This window comes from Pimephales promelas, chromosome 25 (assembly GCF_988280905.1).
Source record: "Pimephales promelas chromosome 25, fPimPro1.hap1.1, whole genome shotgun sequence".
NCBI classification, from domain to species: Eukaryota; Metazoa; Chordata; class Actinopteri; order Cypriniformes; family Leuciscidae; genus Pimephales; species Pimephales promelas.
In genome coordinates this window covers 22,614,881-22,636,864 of record NC_142793.1, presented here as the reverse complement: position 1 = coordinate 22,636,864, position 21,984 = coordinate 22,614,881, and the positions used below count along the sequence as shown (strand labels likewise).

General features: G+C 36.8%; 1 protein-coding gene across 2 annotated transcripts; it reads right to left on the bottom strand.

Annotated features, from left to right (window-relative positions):
- Nucleotides 1-189: 189 nt before the first annotated feature.
- Nucleotides 190-21,161, bottom strand: pkp3a (plakophilin 3a). 2 transcript variants are annotated; one of them, XM_039646916.2, is made up of 13 exons: nucleotides 20,778-21,160; nucleotides 17,485-17,585; nucleotides 15,200-16,092; nucleotides 12,078-12,201; nucleotides 11,786-11,993; nucleotides 8,307-8,481; nucleotides 6,640-6,757; nucleotides 6,387-6,551; nucleotides 6,123-6,305; nucleotides 4,697-4,850; nucleotides 4,412-4,607; nucleotides 4,235-4,322; nucleotides 190-1,394 (listed from the first exon to the last, which is right to left on the bottom strand). In XM_039646916.2, the coding sequence occupies exons 1-13, from the start codon at nucleotides 21,001-21,003 to the stop codon at nucleotides 1,359-1,361; spliced, it is 2,667 nt and encodes an 888-aa protein (XP_039502850.2). In that variant the 5' UTR covers nucleotides 21,004-21,160; the 3' UTR covers nucleotides 190-1,358. The 2 variants fall into 2 exon arrangements, with proteins under 2 accessions (XP_039502850.2, XP_088983666.1); XM_089127540.1 differs by having other exon boundaries at nucleotides 6,123-6,551; nucleotides 20,778-21,161.
- Between the last annotated feature and the right edge of the window lie 823 nt (nucleotides 21,162-21,984).

Here is a 21,984-nt window from a genome sequence, read left to right as displayed (position 1 = left end):
TCCCATTCATTTCTATGGCAGTCATTTTAAATTTTTCGAAGTCCGTGTTTTGTGTGTGTATGTTTTTACATAGCATGTGCCACACAAGTCACCAGGTGTCATACAATTCTGATGAAGTAAAAAAATAAAAATTGGTCAAAAATAAAGAGTGAATTAAAGGATTAAAATTTCAATTAAAAAAATGCAAACTAACTTTATTACCTTTTTTATTGTGTGTTTTACATAAACATAGACCTATGACATTCGAGCACATGCATTTAACAATGAAGTTGAATTGAATTATATTACAAACTAGACATTCGATCATCAAAGGCTTTGGAAAGAGAACATTCCATGAAATTCTAAATGCCAGAAAGTGCAAGACCTCTGCATGATCAACTGTTGATCCAATAAAACAATGAAGTCTCAGATATTTAAAGATGACAAATCACTCATTACAGTCTATTAGACTGTGTTAACAGTTTGACAGATTGAATAAAAAAAATAAAAAAAAATAACAGCAACCCAAACCAAGCATTCAACATTTGGCAACCATAATAAAAAAGTTTATACAAAAAACAAACATTTTTTAACACTACTTGTAAAGTTGCTTACAGTCAAAATAATGCACATATTGCACCATATACAAATACAACAAAAATAAGAAAATTTTTAAATGAACAGAAATTTTTTATTTGGCATATTTTATTGCATTTTGTGAAAAAAAATCTCTGATCCTTGTGGTATCAACCAAGTCAATAGGTTTAAATGAGAACATTTCTATTCACACACTCAGATGGTATTTTGCATCATTATTGTTATTATTAAACCACAAATATCATTTGTACAGGAATTAATGATACACAATTTCTTTAAAATCAAAAAAAGAAGAAAACTCATTAGCATTGAATCAGCCTAGTAAGAAATAAGCAACTCTATTATGACAAAAGGGCTGATTAACAGCCTGAATCTCTCCGGCCTGTGTTTACAATATTTATGTGTATTAAAAGACAGTCTTCTCATATCATCTATAATATTAAATGATCTAAAAATGTCTTCCCTACCATCACAATACATATATATATATTTTTTTACAAATGCAACTATTTTAAATTCCCAGGATATAATTATTATATCAGGGATAATCCTATAATACAAAAAAAAAAAAAAAAAAAAGAAAATACAGGCAACAGCCAGTATAAAAATAATAAAAAAAAGACAATTATTGCAATAAATCCCTGAGGATTTTAGGGGGGAAAAGACTAAATGTGATATCCACATTCACATGTTTCAAAATATGTTGCAGGTGTTTCGGCAGTATGTATTTTCTTTATCCATTGTCCTTATTAAATATCTTCCTATGTCAAAATCTGGTCGGTTTAGATGTCTAAAAAGTCTTCTTTCCCGTATCCTTTCTGTAAAACACAAGCAGAAAACACCACAGGAGTCAGTGACGCTTTGAATGCAAACCGGCACATAGTTGTGTACAGGGTAGCAACACTAGATTTCATGTTTTGTTTTTTTTCACCCGCGGCGTATTATGGTGTGTTTGGACATGCTCACGGGGAAATCACCTGAAATCCACATTTCAGGTGTGGCTAAACCTCTACCTCCCCATATCAAACACAAGTGTGTTTGTGTGTTTTGGAAAAAAAGCAATACCAACTGTTTGAATAAGCGGGCTGTTTTGCTTTTGATTATTTAGTATGATAAGTGTTTTCATTTGTGGGAATGTATGTGTGTATGTTGCTTTTTAAACGGTCTTCAAATTACTGGAAAATGCCTAGAGGGCAGGGCGGGAATGACAGCAACTGTGATGTACAACTATATTAGTACGTAACCCGCTAAACAAACACATTCTGTGGGCGGGTCTTTACGAGCTGACTGAAACGGATAGAAATACTTCAAAAGTTACAATTTTGTCAATGTAAGTAGGGCTTACTGTGTAAGTCGCTCCATGCATTGTGAGTGGTTTCCAAGGTGTTGCTATGTGGTTTCTAAGGTGTTCTAAGTGGTTGCTAGGGTATTGCTGACTGGCCCACATCAAAATCGTTCACTGTCATGTCTATAATATTCAGCGTATGCAGCGTAATGTAGCTTTTTAATTGGTTATTGAATTGAATTTGATTAAGGTTTATTGATAGTTTTCATGACGGAGCTGCCAGTTTGCTAAGATCGAAATAATTATTAAACAGCAAGTATGAACTATGCAAAAGCAGATACCCTTCAAGACTCGCTCATTTTGATTTACTAAGTAAACTAATGGACTAATGTAGGGTACAGTAAATGAGGATATGGGGTATGATTTTAGAAACAGCCTTAATGTTTTGCTTGAAAATAATAGGGGAGGTATTGGACTTTATACTGACACCTACTGGTGTGGATGAATCATACAAAACTAAACCTTTTATAAATACAACACCTATGAAATGTTTTTTTTTTCCTGGCGTATTTGTCGCCTTGAATAAAGAGAGATTAAGAGTCCACCACTAACCCTGCGTCCCAATTCGCATACTATCCGTCCTAAATAGTATTCGAAAATAGAATTAGTACGTCCCAAATCGTAGTATGTTGAAATGAGTGTTTCAAAGATACCCGGATGGTCTACTTTTTCCGGTCAGAATCCGAAGTGTAGATCGATGCACACTCTAACGGCTGATATTGCCCACAAACCATTGCGCGTTGGACGAGGATTCGGTTAGAACTACAAACACGAGTAAAAAGTGTTAAAAAACTACAGACACGTAGTCGATACGGAGGACGCGTGAGTGCCCGCGGTTGTGTAGAGAGGTTTAGATAAAGAGCTTTGAGTGATTAATTATTAGTATCTAACCTGACGAAAATGAATTTATTCAATGTTGTCCACATTATATTGCATTTGCAGCAGCATTGTGAACTTTTGTAAAGACGTTTAGCCATTACGTTTTAAATGCATCATTATATTCAAATTGCACACACATGAGGGGAGCATGAAAGACCCACAACTGCCAGATGAACGTGCTCTCCAAAACGGTAGGAAATAAAATTAGATAGAATGGAGGATTTTAACTGTGACAAGATGATTGACAGGGCAGTTTACGGTGACAGGATGCACGCAGCACGACAGAGCTGTCCGTTAAAGATGACGTGATAGTATGTCCCAAAGCTTGCCTACTCTTTTGCTACACACTCAAAAGTATGTACTTTTTCCTCACAAAAAGAGTACATACTTTTAGGGCGTAGTATAAGTAAGCGAATTGGGACGCAGCATAAGTCTCTATAATATTCTGGTCTGTAGATATGACTCGGGTTGCTCTTTCAGTATAAATAGAAAATCGGTAAAATTTTTCAAAACTTGCAGAAAAAGAGAATGATTTGTCAAACCACATGACTTAGGGTCATTCATTACTGACACACTTTGTGGGAACAGTTACCCACTAAAGTTTAATATTTAGCGTTCTATTTGAAAATACAACAGTTTGTCCTTTATACTGACACCTACTGGTGTGGATGAATCAGTTCACAATACCATTGTAGGAATACTCAATAGATTGCAGCATTGTCTTTTTCACTATTTATTTTCATAAATTTTCATTTAGTATTTGTTAAAGAATTATAGGAGTTGTGATTCACCTCAATCAGCTTTGAGGTGAATCACAACACTACAAACTTTGATTTGAAGCGAAAAAATTAAAATAAAATCGGACAAAAAGACAAAGGTAGAAGACTAACCGCTTTAGTTAGGGAAAGAACGACACTCCAATGAAGCAAACAGCATAATCAAATTAAAAACTATAGAGAAATATAAAACTACTCAAAAAAAAAAAGTAAACTATATATTTTATAGTTTAAACTATATATTTAAATATTTGAGTGTAGAGAGATTGACTTAATTGCGTATTCGCAGTGCTTCATGGGAGTGGGCGGAGCTATTTATTCAGACTCTGATTGGTGTAATTTTCTGTACAGCATCATGGGTAATGTAGTTATTTTAGCTTAGTTTTAAAATAACACGATTATTTTAAAACTAAGGTAAAATAATGAGTCCTGATGTCTTGAACAGAAGCAAATTAACAACGATGTCTTTAATCCATAACAGCATCGCAGCTCACGGTAGGTCTGTCTTTAAGGGTTTATAAGTTATTGCTCAACATCAATTTCCTTTTAGAGAAAATGAGCAGCGTTTTTACTTTCGACTGCTGCGCTGTATGTAGAATATATATGAATGTACGTCGATTTTTAACATGTGTATACTTTATATGATAATAACACTTACATTTTTGTAATCTTTGTGTAGTTTCTTGTACTGGAACATGTTGCTTAGCACTGTCGACGCTGCTTTGGCAGCTTTCAGTTTGGCAGGACTGGGTGAAAATTGAAATTGCAACGTTAGTATGGAAGTAATATAACTTTTAAAAGATTTGCTGTATAGTCGGATGACTTTTAGTTTTACCTGCTGTCGTGGGTGAGCTTGATGGCCACCAGTTTGGGCAGACCATCGAAGTAGGCTATGTCCCGTGCCGCCACCATGCTGCTGGTCACCAGGTTGTTGAGGGCTCCACAGATGTTCATCACCACGTCATTTGACGGTTCCTTCTGCTGACCGTCGGAGGGGAGTTTGATGACCAAGAGATTTACCACCTTAGAAGCTAAAGTGAAAGAAAGTGATCAATGAGCTTCTCTGATGCTACCGAGGTCCGACTGACTGAAGGTTTGGGGCTAGAGAAGGAAGCCTCACCCATATCGTTCTTGTCCTTGGCATGGCGAGTGAGGTTCCTGAGGAAGCCGGTGAGAGAACGGAGCTCTGCATCTTTGTTGGTCTTGAAGAGATCCAGAATGACAGGCAACATCCTATTCTGCTCTAACGCCACACGACTCAAGATGGATGCCCACTGAGATATTAAAAACAAAAAGAAGTTTAATAGGTTGCTAGACAGTTGCTAATGTGTTCTAAGTACTAGTTAGCTAGCTAAGATGTTTGTTGCAAAGCTGTTCATGAGCGGTTGCTGTAGTGTTGATAATGCAGCGTCATCATAATTTCCGCCAATTACGTTGTCAATTAAACACTCAAGGACAAGACACCGCAAAAGTGTGCGTACTTTTCCGAAGCACATCGCGTTCGCATTGCACTTGAGTCAACATGCTAACATAGTCGGTTATATCTTTAGTAGTTTAAACAGTTAAGAAAGGCAAAGAAAGTGCATCAGTATACTGGATCCGTGTGTTATGTCTTAAAGTGACAGCAGCCTAATACTAATACAGCCTAAGCCTGCTGTCTGTATTTTTTTTTATTTTTTTTTTTAAATCTTTATTTCGAACATAAAAAGAAAGTATATAAAATAAAACAATGTTTAAAAAACGTAGGAAAAATCAAAACAAATGAGCCGCAAAAATATATATGTATAATTCTTTGCTGTTGACATACTTCTATTATATGTGCGAAAAGGAGTTGGAAGAAGTAAAACTTATATACTCCCACCCCTTAAATTCTTACAGTCTTACATCTACAATTTTATATTATTATTATCATGTTGTTCTATACTGTACATCCATACACCTATACAGATATATAGATACAAACATACAACCACACACACATACATTTGTCTAACCTCAATTATGTACTTATTCAAGCAGCAAAAAACAAAAACAAAATAACAAATAAAATAAAAAGTACAACTAAAAATGTCAAACAAACAAAGATGTTTGTTTCTTGAAAGAAATCACTCACTGCTCTTGACTAAATAGCTTGTAACTTTAATAAGGGCTGATGTATATTAAATGTAATACCGTGAAGATTATATGAAGTGCAATTTTAGATTTGATTACTTTATTCAATTACTGAAAAGACACCTAAATAACCTGTTTGTTTTATTTGTATCTTTGCTCTGTTGTATTTATTTGTGCTGTTGTTTGTAGTTTGATTATTTGTTCTTATGTTCTTTATTTTTATTTGACATTAGTCAACGCTTGAACAGAACCATACCGAAAACCTAACCCTAAAACTGCGATAAAAACCGAACCGTGAGTAATTTGAACCGTTACACCCCCTAGATGCCAGGCTAAGAAGGTTTGGCTAGAAGCTAAGGTATTTCTAGCAAGTTTCTCATATATTCTGGGTAGCTGGAGCCAACATAACTGATGTCGTGAGGTAAACGTCTTACCCTCTTGTCTCCGGCAGTGATGTTCTGCAGGGCTCCGGCCGCGGCCTCTCGTGTGGTCGAGTTGTTCTCACAGCGCTGAAGCACCTGATTGTACAGATCCACTATATTAGGGTGCCAGAGCCACTCAATGTCTTTGGGCTCCCGCGACACTTCTGTAAATGTGCCGAGGTCCTGATTTTGTCTCTGGAAGTAAAAATTAAATACGAGTTTAAGCTGTAGTTTTTGAAATTGGAAACAGGAATTTGAAAGCAGCTTCTTCCTTACGTCTTTGGCCTTCTTGCTGTTAGGGGTGAAGCAGCCGATAGGTTCTCCTTTTGAAGAGCTCTCAGCTCTTCTTGGACCCTCCAACCGCGCCAGAGACAAGGGGGGCATCTCACTGTACAGCTGATAGGACAGATTCCTCAACACACACACTGAGTTCTCCACACCCTGAAAGAGGAACACACACATGAACACGGCAATTGCAAGCCGAGTCAAAAACAGAGGCAGAAAATAAAAGTGTGTGTTACACAATTACCTTCTCTTCCACTTTGGAGTCTATCAGGCATTTCTTAATATAGCCAACCAGAGCATCTGTCAGGCCTTTGGTTTCTCTCATCTGTTGTCTGGTCTTCTCATTCACTGAGCTCAAGTTCCTGTAAAAGGAAGCAGAGGCATAAATAAAAGGCTGAATCTCAAGAAAACTCATATTGTTTCACCCAAAATCAAAAAGAGGGAAAGATAAAACAAATTATATATTATATGTTATATATTCTCACTCCACTCCCATGGCTATCTGCCACATCCTGCTTGCAACATTTATATTACATGTTTTTTATTGTAAAACATTTATTTGTAGTCACTATTATTCTCGGTGAGGTTTGTTACATCCTCAACTAAAGTTATATATATTAAAAATATATATATAGTCCCAAAAATCATCTTTATTTTCTGTAATAAAAAAGGTGAGGTAGATAATTTCTACAATTAATTAGTGTAGTAATAACAGGACATTATACATAATTACTAATTAAAATTAGTTATACAAGTAACTATCCCTAAACCAAACCCTAACTGTACATGGTACATGCAATTAATTGATATTACTTATTTGAGTAAGTACAATGTAACTATCAACTTAAAATAAAGTGCAACCCAATCCTAGTCCTAAATCTAAAAAAAAATAATAACAAAAAATATATATTTTACAATATAACCATCCTAAACTTAAACCTAAAAATAACAGTCCTAAAAATAGGCTTCATTTTCTAGAATTTTTTAAATATAACATTTTTTTCATAACAATGTTCTAAAAATAAGTCCAAAATAGTCTTAATTTTCTAGAATTTTTTTAATATAATTTTTTTTCATAACAATGTTTTAAAAATAATAGTCCAAAATATAGTCTTAATTTTCTAGATTTTTTTAAATACATAATTGTTTTCATAACAATGTTCTAAAAATTACAGTCCAAAATATAGTCTTAATTTTCTAGAATTTTTGAAATATAATTTCTTTTTCATAACAATGTTCTAAAAATAGCAGTCCTAAATATAGTCTTAATTTTCTAGAATTTTTGAAATATAACATTTTTTCATAAAAATGTTCTAAAAATAACAGTCCAAAATATAGTCTTAATTTTCTAGAATTTTTGAAATATAACATTTTTTTCATAAAAATGTTCTAAAAATAACAGTCCAAAATATAGTCTTAATTTTCTAGAATTTTTGAAATATAACTTTTTTTTCATAAAAATGTTCTAAAAATAACAGTCCAAAATATAGTCTTAATTTTCTAGAATTTTTGAAATATACATTTTTTTCATAACAATGTTCTAAAAATAACAGTCCAAAATATAGTCTTAGTTTTCTAAAAAAAATTTAAATATATAATTTTTTTCATAACAATGTTTTAAAAATAACAGTCCAAAATATAGTCTTAATTTTCTAGAATTTTTTTAATATAATTTTTTTTTCATAACAATTTTAAAAAAATAACAGTCCTAAAATATTATTTATTTTTGGATTGGGTTTTGGATTGAAACATGACTCTTAAGAGTTCTTGTTCTCAGGTTTCCTATACAGTAGCTGTGATCTGCCTAGAGGGGATTTTCATTCACTGAAGTTTGATGAAGTTCCTATAGGAACAGGAAGTAGTAAAGGAGAACTCAAAAAAGTGTGTGTGTGTGTGTGTGTGTGTGTGTACCTGAGACAGCCAGTGGTGTTGTTAAAGATGTCGGACTCTGAGGCGGACAGCTCAATGATCTCCCGTTCCCCAGTGCCAGAGAGGGGAATCAGAATCGTCTCCGTCAAATCGGGAAGAGTTTCCTGTGCCAACTTTTGTTTCAGGTTATCCTTAGAGGACAGATTCCACAGAATACCTACAGCGAATGAGAGCAGGAGGGAGACAGATAAAGAGGAAAAGAGCATGGGAAATAGATAAGAATTTGAAACAAACAAAAGAGAAAAAACAGAGGGAAATAAATCAAGAATCAAAAATGATTTACATCTTCTCATCAAGATATCAACCTCCTAAAAGCCCCATTTTTAATCGTGGTGTTCTCATAGATGCATGTCTATTGAGATTCCTGCACATCCAGACACGCACAGAGCCGTGAGCACTGGCATAAATCTGACTCACGAACCTCCGCGACAGGAGTCCGCTCATTCCACGGCACATGTCGAGACAGCGCTTAGTAATAGTTAATGCAGCTTGATGCAACACCGAGAGATCGGTCAGCGCCAACATACACACACACATCTAGACTGACTTTGAAAAAAACTGTTCGAAAGTGACTTCTGTGTGTGAGCTGCGCTTCATTCAGCACTACATGATTAGACAATGGACCTTTTTTCCCAGCAAAATTTCTCAAATTTCACTTGTGAATCATGTGATTGCACATTGAAGGGAAAGTTCATGTCGTTTCAAACCCGTCTTTCGCCTTCGGAACACAAATGAAGTTATTTTTAGAGTTTAATATTTGGAGTTTAATGTTGGAGATTCGTAAATATATATATATTTTTTGTGCAAACCAAGAACTTATTTTTTTGGGTGAACTATCCCTTTAACTCTCAGCTATAATCTACATAAATTATGACTTTTGCCTCAATAAACTCCTAATTACTGCTTATTAATAGTTGGTAAGGTAATTAAGTTTAAGTATTGGGCAGGATTAGGAGTGTAGAATATGGTCATAAAGAATAAGGCATTTATATGTGCTTTATAATTACAAATTCACACCCAAAATCCTAGTAAAGTGCATGCCAACAAGCAACTAGTTAATAGTCAGAATTGGACCCTGAGCTAAAGTTATATAGAGTATTTGTTATGCTGGACAGTTGTTAAAAGAGGATGTGAAACAAAAGACTGATAAACTACGACTTGAACCCATTGCGAAATCTGCATGACGAAATCTTTCATGCTTCAGCGAAATTCCTGATCGCTTGCATTACTAATAGTCATTCTACTGAAATTACTTGATTTTGCCTGCAAAACTTGTCGAATAACAGTAAATTTGGCCACACCTTTAGGTTTCTCGTGGGAAAATTAAGCTTTGTGATGCAGCCCAAGAAATAAAATTCACTTTAAAAGGCACAGGTGAAAACGTTTGTTTAAATCCTGGTATTAAGATGCGTTTTGGCGATGGGATCACAAGTGGACGACACTAACACAGGTATAAACAGGGGCTAAAACGTTTTGAGCTTGTCCACTTTCAACCACTTCCAGGGGTAGTCGAAAACACATTCAACCGGGTCGCTTTCGTAGTGTAAACACTCATGTGGTCAAATGCGTTCGTACCGCCACAAAAAAAAAAACGTCTACTGACCTTATGCGTAAAAATTATGGGAAGTGCTAGCCAGACGGGATTTAAGCCAGACTGTGCGCATTCATATGTACATTTCACAAGTTTATTTTGTATCAAAAGATCTGTAAAAACCCATTTATTTACACACTCATAGTCCCTCCCCTTAAAGGTCCCGTATTATGCCCCTTTTCACAAGATGTAAAATAAGTCTCTGATGTCCCCAGAATGTGTATGTGATGTTTCAGCTCAAAATACCCAACTGATCCTTTTTTACAGCATGTTAAAATTGTCATTTTTCGGGGCTCAGAAAAATGCGCAGTTTGAGTGTGTGCCCTTTAAATGCAAATAAGCTGCTGCTGCGGCCGGCACAGGGGGCGGAGCTTCATGAGCTCGCGCTCAGGCCCCCGTCCACACTACTTCGTTTTCGTTTAAAAACGGAAACCTTTTGCTACGTTTGCACCTCCCGTCCACACTAAAACGGGAAAAACGAAGACCTAAAACGGAGAAGTTTAGAAACGCTGCAGCTGCGTTTTGCGTTTTGAATCTCCGGAGGGCGTTTTAGTGTGGACGAGACGAAACGGAGGAGTTTACAAACGATGATGCAGAGGCTCACGCTCGGCTCTATGATTGGGTGTCATCAGTAGGGTTGGGTATCGTTTGAATTTGAACGATTCTGATTCCGATTCCTTGTTTCGATTCCGGTTCCTAAAGATTCTCGATTTCCGATTCTTTTAAGAGGCAGGGTCAAAAAAGTTTAGCTAACCTTGCTAACCAACAGTCTTTCTGAAGGAAATACTACTTTCTGAAGGAAATACTCCTTCTGTCACAAATTTTGCCGAGATTTCGTTATTTTTAGAAAAGTGAAGCCACACTTTGGACCGCCGACGTAAGCTACTCATGTTCGACTCGCGCGGTTATGCCAACACTTCCGGTAGACGCTTCTTCGTTGGTGTTGTTCAGCGGTTTCTTCTTCCGCTCGGTGGACTGCGAATATTGAAACTAGGAATCGAAATTTTAACTTTTGAACGATTCCGGGAAAAACGAAAAGTTAGTCCCGGTTCCAATTGATACTCGATAGTCGATACCCAACCCTAATCATCAGTCATGACGTGTCCTTGCCTGATTCGCCAACCACTGTTTACACCGGCGCATGTCCAGTGTTGGTGAATGGTCACGTGATCTGCGTTTTCAGTCGTTTTAATGTGGACGGAGATCAAATCTAATTCGCAGACAAAACGCTGGTGTGGACGGAGATCGTATTCGTTTTAATTCTCCGTTTTTAAACGAAAACGCAGTAGTGCGGACGGTCCGAATGATGATCAAACATATTCTGATGAGTTTAATAAAGTTTATTGTACATCACACAAAAGATGAAGCGTCAGTTTTACAAGAGCTGAGTAAACACAGTACGTTATAAGAAGTGCGCAAGTTGAGGGAGCATTCCTGTGGGCGGACGTTCGTCAAAAAACTGTTCTACTGACGTCATTAAAGAAGGAAGTAGAGGGATGTAGTCCAAACGGGCCGATCGATGTAGGCTACTTCTTTTAAATAAAATATCTCACTTGGCATTGAACTTTGAGCTTTACAATTTTACAGATATTATTTATACTCTAACAACAACAACATTACACACTAACTAAAGTTTGAAACATGGGATCACGAAGAACGGGACCTTTAAAGCAATCAGGACAGAAGTGGTTGAAAGTGGACAAAAGAAACACCAGGTGTAAACGGAAATGTGTCTCCCTCGTCTACTTGTGATCAGATCAACCAAAACGCATCTTAATACCAGGTGTGAACTAAAATGCAAAACATGTGTTCCAATGGCAATTATAATGGGAGTAAATGTAACTAGAACAACATCGAGTGAAACGCCCACCTGTGATGTTCTTGTGGAGTTCGTCGTCTTTGTCTTCTTTTAGGGCCAGGATGAGTTTGGGGATCCCGCCGGCTTCAATAAGGCCCACTTTGTTATCCATGTTCTCATAGATGAGGTTCCTGGTGGCGCCGGTCGCGAAACGCTGCACTTCTATGCTGTCACTGTTGAACAGACCCACCAGGCGAGGAATTCCCTTCAATATGTTCACCTGAAACAAACACAGACGTTCAAATCGAAGACACATTTACACATTTCAGTTGAATGTTTCTTCAGATGAAAAGCAACTGTGTACCTGTTTCTTTGCTTCACTATTACTGTAACACTCGTGTTGGATGTAGGCAGCTCCCAACATCTGAACTTCAGGATCGGGGTCATCAAGATTGTTTATGGCAGAAGGCAAGTCCAAGCTGTCGAGTCTATACAGAAATAATTGAACATTTATTTAGTAAATTTGTCCTGTAAAGATGGCGGTACTGCTTAGCTGTATATGTTCATATTGTAGGTTTTCTTCAATGACTTTACCCAGCGAACAGAGGAGTTTCTCAGGTCTTTAGCAAACGTTTTGGCAAGGTTCTCTTAACCCTTGTGCATCCTTATGGACCTTTTTGTCGTTTTCAGTTTTGTTTTTTTTTGATCACTTTGCCTGTGTTAAAGCTAACTGCAAAAAACGTGGCACAGGTGTGTATTTTTATTGGAATTTTACTATTTCACCGTCATTTTCTTAAAAAAATATTTTTTTCATTAGGTACAAAAAAAATACTCCCTCTCAGCACATTTTGGACAAAAATGTCCCCATTGAAACTGCCATTTTTAATCCCCGGTTCAGTTAACTATAAAATTATGCAATCTTTGTTAAGAGGCTTTCATTCTGATGGCAAGGCTTCAAAATTAAATTTTTTACTATTTTTTATCAGATGTTGCCATTTTTAAAAAAAATATCGCTTTATTCCTGTTTTCTGGTTCGGCATACTACAGAGCCAACTGGATAAATTATGCAACAATATTTTAGTGGGTGTGTTGGTATGGATGTCAGAGTGTGGTTAGCATGTGTGTTATAAAAAAATATGTGTGTGTGTGTGCGCATGTGTGTGTTTGTAATACAGAGAGAGAAAAACTGCAAATTCAAATCCAATCACTGTGAGCTCCAGTGGGGTTTTGCTGGGACCCAATGGGGAAAATATGTTACTACGCCCAAACAGACTGTTACCGAAAGCTCATTTTTTGAGATATCATCCTCAAATTTGGAACACAACCTATTTAGATTTATGGCTTTGATTTTATTGCAGTTTTGAGTTCAACCTGATTTATAAAATATTTATTTTATATAAAATATTTTTTTTTATAAATAATTTTCATAAACTTATACCTATATAGCTTTTTTTTTAGATTTACTTATTATTATTTTTTTACTTCAGCAATAATCTGCAAAGGGTCTTCTTTAAAATGATACCAAACTTAAGTCTGTGCTCCAAAGCGTCACATTTTTATGACAGTTTTTTGACATGGACATTTTTGTCCTCTTTTTACCTATGTGTAACTTTTTTTAATTGATGCACAAGGGTTAAAGTTACAAACCAACGTTCTTCCAGTAACACTAATGCAATGTTTGTTCAAAGATATCTCGTCTTGTCTATTAAAAATGTTAGCACAAAAACGTTATGTATACATTGTTCATTGAAAGTTTTCCCATAATGTTTGAAGAGTGATACAATGGAATTGTTGCCTTAATGTTCACACAAAATTGTTTTTTAAAGACTGTTTTGAACATTCAGAGACTTAATGGGAATGTTAGCAAAACGCTCTTAGCGTGTCGTTAGCATGTGAAATTTAGCAATGAGAATCCAAGTTTCCCAATTCCCAAGCTCTTCTCAATGTTTCCAAATATTGTAAAAAACAAAAACAAAAAAACACTATTCGTTTCAATTTGAGCCTAGAGTGATGCTTAAAGAAAAGGTTAGAAGGTTATTCCTTTGTCAGGTAATCGATAAACTAGCTAATCTTAGCTTCTTAACTAGTACTACTTCCATTTTAAGAGTCAGCATTATTTGAAAAACGTTTTGCCTAAGAGGACATTCCTCTACGTTTGTTTGTGTATGCTAGTGTATGTCGCTGGAGTGCTAGGAAGTTTGTGTGTTTTTTCCCAGGGTGTGTGAAGTGTGAGGTGGCTCGACTGGTTTGGGTGTGCCTGCACAACAGACTCGCTTTTCACTTTTTTCCACGCATATGGGCAGGGCTGGGCACATCAAACACACACACTCACAGTGTTAGCGCAACAAGGACCGATAAGCTAAGTGTGGGTGTACTGTCAGGCTGTTAAAGCAAATATGAATAATTTGTTGCTTCAAAGGTCAGTGCTGCACTCACTGTGGGTAATCACCGTTAGCCATACTTGCACACCTAGCTTAGTGTTTTAATGAGAATAGCTAACAGGCTAATTTGCAAAAAGTAATATGCAGTGTTTGTTGTAAAACATAGTGTGGCTCAACTATAGCTATGGTGCATAATTCAGGAAATTTTTGACTGACAGTAATAAGGACGGGTTTGGTGGTAAGACATGTAATTTGTGGTTGGACACATGTTATTTGTGCATTTTAAGCAATTAGACCCACTTTTACACTAGAGTAAAAATTGCGTTTTACTCTAGTGGTGCTTTACGCTAATGGTGCTAGCATACTACTTTTATTTACATATTTAAATGAGCAGTATATCCAAAATCTTTTCTTATCTGGAGTGTATACTCCAGATAAGATAAGATTTTGGATATACTGCTTTGAAGAGTGATATATATATATATATATATATATATATATATATAGATAGATATGTACATATATAGATATATATGCTACCATGACTTTTTTTAATATATAATCAAATTTTTCCCATTACTTTAATTAGATCATGTTCTAATTTTGTAATCATTAATTTAATGGGCAGAAACCAAAAGATAAGATCTGGTGTTAGCATAAAACCCATAAAACAATAAAATCATTCAACATCTTTCTTCATTACATTAACCCAATCCATTTTATGTAATTCATCTTATTAATTTTTTTTAAATACTGCAATTTTTAATCAAAATGTTGTAACGCGATCTCCCGGTGAATTGACAGACTTCTTTCTTTTGACATATACTAGGCTTCTTCGAAACTTTTATCCGCTTAGCTCCACCCCTTTCTAACAATCGACTACAATCTCGCATTCAACAACTGAAGTATTGAACCACATCCCGCACTCTTTTTATTCAAGATAAGCCATTTTACTCAGACGTACGTCTCTATACGGAAGAAAAAAAATATGCTACTTGCTTCTCATCACAACTTTAATAAATTCTTCCTTGCCTTGACTTATTTGGGGCGTTTCGCCATTTCGCTAGTTTCGATATTCTCACACACCTTAGGTAAGTGTTCTTACCCTTGTAGATTGCCCATGCTTTCCGTGAAATCCATGCCATCAAACACATCCTTGCCTCTCCCAACACTTTGCATACTCCTTACGGAGCCGGCACGCGACAGCCTTCCCTGCTGCACCAGCGCCAGGTTGCCCTGGGAGCCACTGAATCCCGCAAGACCTCCGTACATGCTGGATGATGAGGCATTGGGCGTTTGGCGGACCGTTTGCCGATTGTTGATTCGGCTGATGGTGCGGTGGGCGGGGCCTTTGTAGGAGTGCCGGCTGACGTAGACCTCCTGCTCCATGCCTCCTCCGCCGCTAGAGGCGAGCGTCCCGCTGAGGGAGCGTTTCATGGCCGGTAGCGTCATGGAGCTGACCTGCTGCTGTCCGCTTTCATATCCGTTCACTCTAGAGGTGGCGTACATGGACGAGCGTGGGAAGGTTTTGGCAGCATAGCCGTTGTTCACAGAAGGCTGTTGTGTAAAAACGGCATCGCGGTCAGAAACTACGCTGCCGTCGCTGTCATCCTGTCCCACCCAAGAAGCAGTAACATGGCGTGGCATGGATGCCAAACGCATGGAATGCATCGACACCGTCTCCGGGTCGCCCCCCATGCGGCTGAAGGAACGAGTCATTGCGCCGACCTGCTGCAGTTGAACTGGGCCACCGCCAGCTTGGTATCCGGCAGTTTGGTAACCGCCACCTTGGTAACCGCCACCTTGGTAACCGTCAGCTTGGTAACCGTCAGCTTGGAAACCGTCAGCTTGGAAACCGCCGCCCACCACCTCATCCTGGTAATATGTCCCGCCTCCTCCTCCTCCTCGTGCTGTGTAACTCATTTTGGTTCTTGGGGCAAAATCAATGGCAGAGCGAGATGAGAAACCACCACTAGAGTACTGGGATGGACGCTGCGCCTAATGGAAACAAGAAAATTATGAATATTGAATATCTGTTACGATATCAACTATACCTATCGATTGATTGAAATGTAATGGAATTATATATGTTGATTAATTAATCAATAGAAATGATATTAAAGGGTTGGTTAACCCAAACATTTTTAAGTCTGTCATTATTATTTAACCTCATACTGTTTCAAACCTGTAAGACATTCGTTCATCTTCAGAACACAAATGAAGATCTATTTAATTAAGTGATTTCTGTGGTTTCAGTTTCTCCATTGACAGTCTTGGCAACTACCACTTTCAAGGCTCAGAAAGGTAGTAAAGACGTCAATAAAGTAATCCATGTGACAGGGATTTGACCTCAATTTTTTTGAGCGCTTAAAAGACAAGTGTGGCATTTTACACTTAAAGTCCTGTTTTAAAAGGGCTTATATTGCAGGCTAGAGGTCCCAGCAAGTCAATGTATAGATATTTTAAATATACTTGTGAGAACTTGCATTGGATGTGGTACGGAAATTGGGGTTGTTTGTATTCTTCTGCTTCTTCTGTGTTTTCAATGAAAAACCAGTGGTTTGCTTGCAATTGGCAAAAGTGCATTATCGCCATTATTACCACCAAATAGCAGCAAGAGTGTTTTACAAAACAACATGATAGCATTTAAAGACACCCTCTGAAGTGTGACCCATACATTTAATGCATTTTAATACATTACATCAACAGCCCAAATTTAAACACAGTATTACTCAACAAGAAAATAACTGAAAGTGACGCTTAGAGATTTGTAAGCTTGTGACTTTCATATGAGGTTGAGTAGAGCTGGCCTGTGAAATATCACACCTAACTAACACAATCTCCATTGCTCATTTTCAATATTTGGACAAGATACACGTCCATACAGTCACACACAAAAAAGATTTTTTTTAAATTAGCTCAATGCGTGGTACACTCTTAGAAAAAAGGGATCTATATATGTAGCATAGGGTTCTTTACTCAACTGCAAAGGACCTTTTATGCAAAAAAATGATGATAATGACATGGCACAAAGGTTCTTTATTGGCTATTTTTCATTCATGTATTACATGATTCTGCAACATTTTGCAGTTGTAATTAAATTGTTTATTAAACTGTTGTAGTAACTTAATATCCCATTTTAATAATGCAGATTTTTGGAGGAGAAAAACTGAAATGGCAGTCTTCGTGTGATATTGATTAATTATATTTTCTAACCCCCATATCTTGAATTTTGTGATCATTCATGCATTGCATTTTAGGGGTTCCAAATACATAGCGCTTTAGAACCTTTTAAGGTTCTATATAGAACCTTTTCTTCTAAGAGTGTATGTCTTTCAAACAAGCAAATGACAATAAAATATTTATGTTTACAAGTGGGAATAATCTTACCACCATTGGTCTGCCGGAGGAAATGGATTTAGAGCTGAAATTTGGGGTGAAGTTTTGGCTCATTGTTGAAAACTTTGTCATGGTAGAATAATCCCCAGACTCTAAGAGAAGAAAAATACAGAGAGTTAATAGAAATGTTCATCGGAATGGGGATTTTTGACTGTGAAAAACATATTGGACTAGTTATCCAGTGATTCTACATCACATTCTACAAGTTTCTGAACATAGCAGCTTAGCTATAGTGTGTTTTAATCAAGAAAATAAAACTCATGATCTTAACTTGGCATTAAATTACACAATTGGTGTAACTATTAAAACCAGCTATTAAACCAAAGATCCTCATTCTCAAAAAATTGCATTTAATCAGCAATTCCTGCACTTCCAACCCGATCTCACGACCAAGTCGTACGAATTCGACGAATGATTAAAAAGTGGCTAATTCGTAACAATTCATACGACCTCACTCGTACGAATTAATACGGTTTTGCTAAATCGTACATATTTTACGAATTGGCCAATTCGTATGAATTCGTACGAATGACCTACCCCTTACCCCGCCCCTAAACCTAACCGTCACGTGGGTTTAGACAAATCGTACGAATTAGTACGAGTGAGGTCGTACGAATTAGTACGAATTAGCCACTTTTTAATCATGCGTCGAATTCGTACGAATTGGTCGTGAGATAGTGTTGGCACTTCTGATCTCTAAATGTTTTTTATTTTTATAAAAAAAGAAAATAAATTTCTCCAAATCAGGTAGCATTGACAACCAATGAACAAATGAAAAGCTTTTGATTCATAAAATGATTAACCATCCACACAACAAATCTATTATAAGCATTGGGTATTGTAAACATGCATGCACTTTCTTTAATACAACAATTAAACGAATAACTTTGTTGTTTTGTTTCCCTTTAACCAGTTCATGACGCCTTTGTACGCAAGTTTGTACACAAACATGCATTTTTTTCTTTGATGGAGCTCAAACAAATGCTATTTTGATTGCGATAGCGCTGGATTTTATGTTTATGTAAACAGTTAAACGAACAAATTGGTTGTTTCGTTTAAATTTCGTAATGTTTACGACAGCTTTTTTATTTTGTTTCATGTTTTTGATACCAATGCGCATTTGTTTGTACATCTATTTTGTAAACTTGCACAATAGTTCTTTGATAGTTAGTTTGCTTCCTTGTTGTTAGGTTCATGACACCATGTGTGTTAGTTTGCATGTCTTGTTTGGACGGATAGCATAACAGTCTGTGTATAATTAGCAGTGGGAAATAAGTTACAGACGTTCAAATGTAAAGCCGAAGATTCATGCCCCATAAAGACATACAAATCTGTAACTTTATAGTCAGTGTGCTCAGCATTTGCCCTTGATGACCCTGCAATTACAATGTGAGGCAAACTTGTAGAGTTACACAAAATACTGCAGCGCAAGCTTACAAATTTTTTTATTTTTTTTGTTCTGGCTCAGCAACAGATAGGGTTGCATCTATGGGCATGCATGTACACGCGTTTGAGAACGCGAATTTGGGAGTGGTATAAGTGTTTAAAGAGTGAATAAGTGTAGAGTGAGTTGTAGACAACATCAGCAGAATAGACAGAACCGGTCTGATGACTGGGACACTCCCAATGTCCCTACCCAAAAAACACACACCCATTTCCCTGCCTCACCCTGCCCTACATTGCATAGCTGATTCAAACACAAATAACTATAGCCTACCAAGTTATTTGCACCATGTTCAAAATGCATTGTTTTAAAATGATCCACTTGACCTACATCTTTAAAAAAAATATATTGTTTCACTCAAACTCGTACCATATGCTTGGTATTCGCCATTGTCAGATCTAGTTCAGACATTCTCAAGACGACTTCCAGGAAGCCTTGGGCCAGTAGCAGGAATATGCAAGGCTGTTCGAACTTGTCAAAATGCAGGTACCTCATAAACCAGAGGTCCGCTGGATAACGTATCCGCTAAGCACCTGAAAATAGCTGCGGCAGACCTTCATAAAGCCAGGAATTCAACCCCTTTTTGTTCTAACCACTTAAATCAATCACAAATTCTTTAAATGCGTTTGAGTGCATTCAATGGATGGCATACACACAACTGTGTAATGAAGTCAGAGTTTCGCTAAGGTCGTGGACTGAAAGAGTTTGGCTTTCTACATTGAGAAAGCAAAACCCTCAGGTTAAATTCTTTGGCTTTTCCATCACGCCAGTTGATATTCACGGCACTATGATTGACGGCACCAAATAACCTCCCTTTTGTGCGATGCTAAGCACTTTTTTTGTTTGGCGTGGGTTGGGATTTTTCAAAGGAGAGCTTTGAAACTTTCACTCTCACTTAGTCGTGTAACAGGAACTGAGATTACACTTGAACCTTGCTCAACTCGCCCCTGTAAATGATTCACACCAGACCAGAAGTGTTGTATTTCTGTTTGCTCGGCAAGTGCCAGTTATTTGTCCTTTTTGTAAAACAAAACTTTGCTAATATCCATTCTAATCGCTTAAAAACGTTCCCAACCCTTTTTATCCCCTTCATTTTAATTCCCATGTTCAAGAACAATGGTGAAACTAAATCTGCCACGCCTGATGCGAGCGAACCACCATTTACGACACTGCTTTTTATTATCAACTGAAACAAAGGTAGCCTGCCTTCCATTTAGTTTAGCTTAAAGGTACATTCATCATACTAGTCATGCCATGCATTATGTACAAATGCCGTGTGAACTTTTGTCTTGAATAACAGAAATCATGTGACCACAGTTTTGCATTGTCTCATAAATATTTAATGTTTAAATAGTACAATCAACTTTAAGGATGTTTAAGTCATTTCAAATTAAATTACACTAAACTGACTTTGACTCTGAGTTGAAGCTTGTATAACTTATAAAAACGGTTAAAAATTGCTTAACTTATTTTATTGAGTTCGTGCAAAGTAAAAACATGTGCTGTCGTAACTTGATTACTATATAGATAGATAGATAGTTTTAGTTAATGCATCTATTTTCAAGGCAGAAAATAATTTAGAAAAATAGAAATTATTGGTCATATATTGCTTGTGAAATCAAGTTCAATAATAAACAAAAAAATAAAAAATAATAATGACTCCAAAAGTTAATAATGACGAAATTCAACTCCGGATCATTGTTTAATGAAACCGCATACTGTAGGCTATCTATACAAGCACAGCACAAAGTCAGATGATGAGCAGATTAATAATTCAAAGGCTGTTGTGTTATTGTAGCTGTATTACAATGAGATCAAAGCTCACGGGTCGGGGACACACCTGAGGCTGCGTATTGTGTCGAGGATCCGTTCTGGCGCGGGAGCGTGGACTTCTCCCTCAGTCTCATGGTCACCTGCTGGTGCACGCGCTTAAACCTCGCCTCATCCTTTGCGTGAGAGCCGCCGTGCGCGAGCTCGTTTTCGGACGGAACCGCGTAAGTACTGACGGTCGAGTTGGGCTGTAAAGCCGACAGAAAGACGTTATCCGTGGTCACGCTCACACTCATTGCGACGCGACGATGGAACCGAGCTGAAAAGTTACAGTCCCACCAGAGAAAGTGGAAAGAGAAAGTTCCCCGCAATAAAGCAGTCTTTGGTTGGTCAGCTTGTGTTTCTCTGCGCTGGTGCTGGAACTGTGAGGAAACGCACTACTGAGGTTTGATCTGAACTAGGCTTTTTCGCAGGTGGGAGTTAAAGTGGGCGGGGCTTAGCTGACTCATCGGTTACCTGAGCCAGGTACACTCATGAACGAACACAATTTACTAGTTTCCATATCAACACAATATAGAGAAATAAATGCGCTACAATTCAGAAATCTTCGGAAGATATCACTGACCGTTTATTGAAACACAGCAAAATGTAAATTTGTCATCTCTATTTTTAGTTTATTTTAAATGATAAAACTCTGATAACATTTTAATCTCCAATAATGACAGTTATGGTTCTTTAATGCTTCGCTAACTAGCAGAAGACACGAGGGTTTAAATCCCATGTGCTGGTGTGGAATTTTGATTAGAACTATTCTATTCTTTTATGCATTTTATTGAGAAAACATGAGAAAAAGGTGAATAAAGGCTGGGAGTCAATGTTCAGAAATGAATATTAAGTTTTGAACTGTTGTAGGTCAATGCTGTGTTTTCCGATGCTGTCAAACTCAAAAAAAATAATAATAATAATTTTAGTTATTAAAAAATGGCATTATTTTATATGAAAAGGTTCATAATTGTATTTTATTGAGAAAATATTTTAGTCTGTCTTGTATATATTTTTTTGATTAATTCAGATTGCATTTTAAGCTATCATATAGCCTATGGTCATGTTACAATGAACATGGGGGATGTTGTCACATTTCACTTCCATTCTTTCGGGGTATATCTATCAATAAATCAAAACCATAATTGTTCTAGACATGTGGGAAATTAATGTGGGAAAAAAAGAAATACTCTGAACCCTAAATATTTACACAAACTGAGAAAGTCTAAAAGCGT

Excerpts from the sequence above, each read along its gene's own strand:
- pkp3a (XM_089127540.1), bottom strand. The coding sequence starts at position 21,003 with ATGAGTGTGAGCGTGACCACGGATAACGTCTTTCTGTCGGCTTTACAG. Across the intron at positions 11,994-12,077 it reads ATAGTGAAGCAAAGAAACAG|GTGAACATATTGAAGGGAAT; the intron begins GTACACAGTTGC and ends TGTTTGTTTCAG. Across the intron at positions 4,851-6,122 it reads TCACTGCCGGAGACAAGAGG|TGGGCATCCATCTTGAGTCG; the intron begins GTAAGACGTTTA and ends TTAATATCTCAG.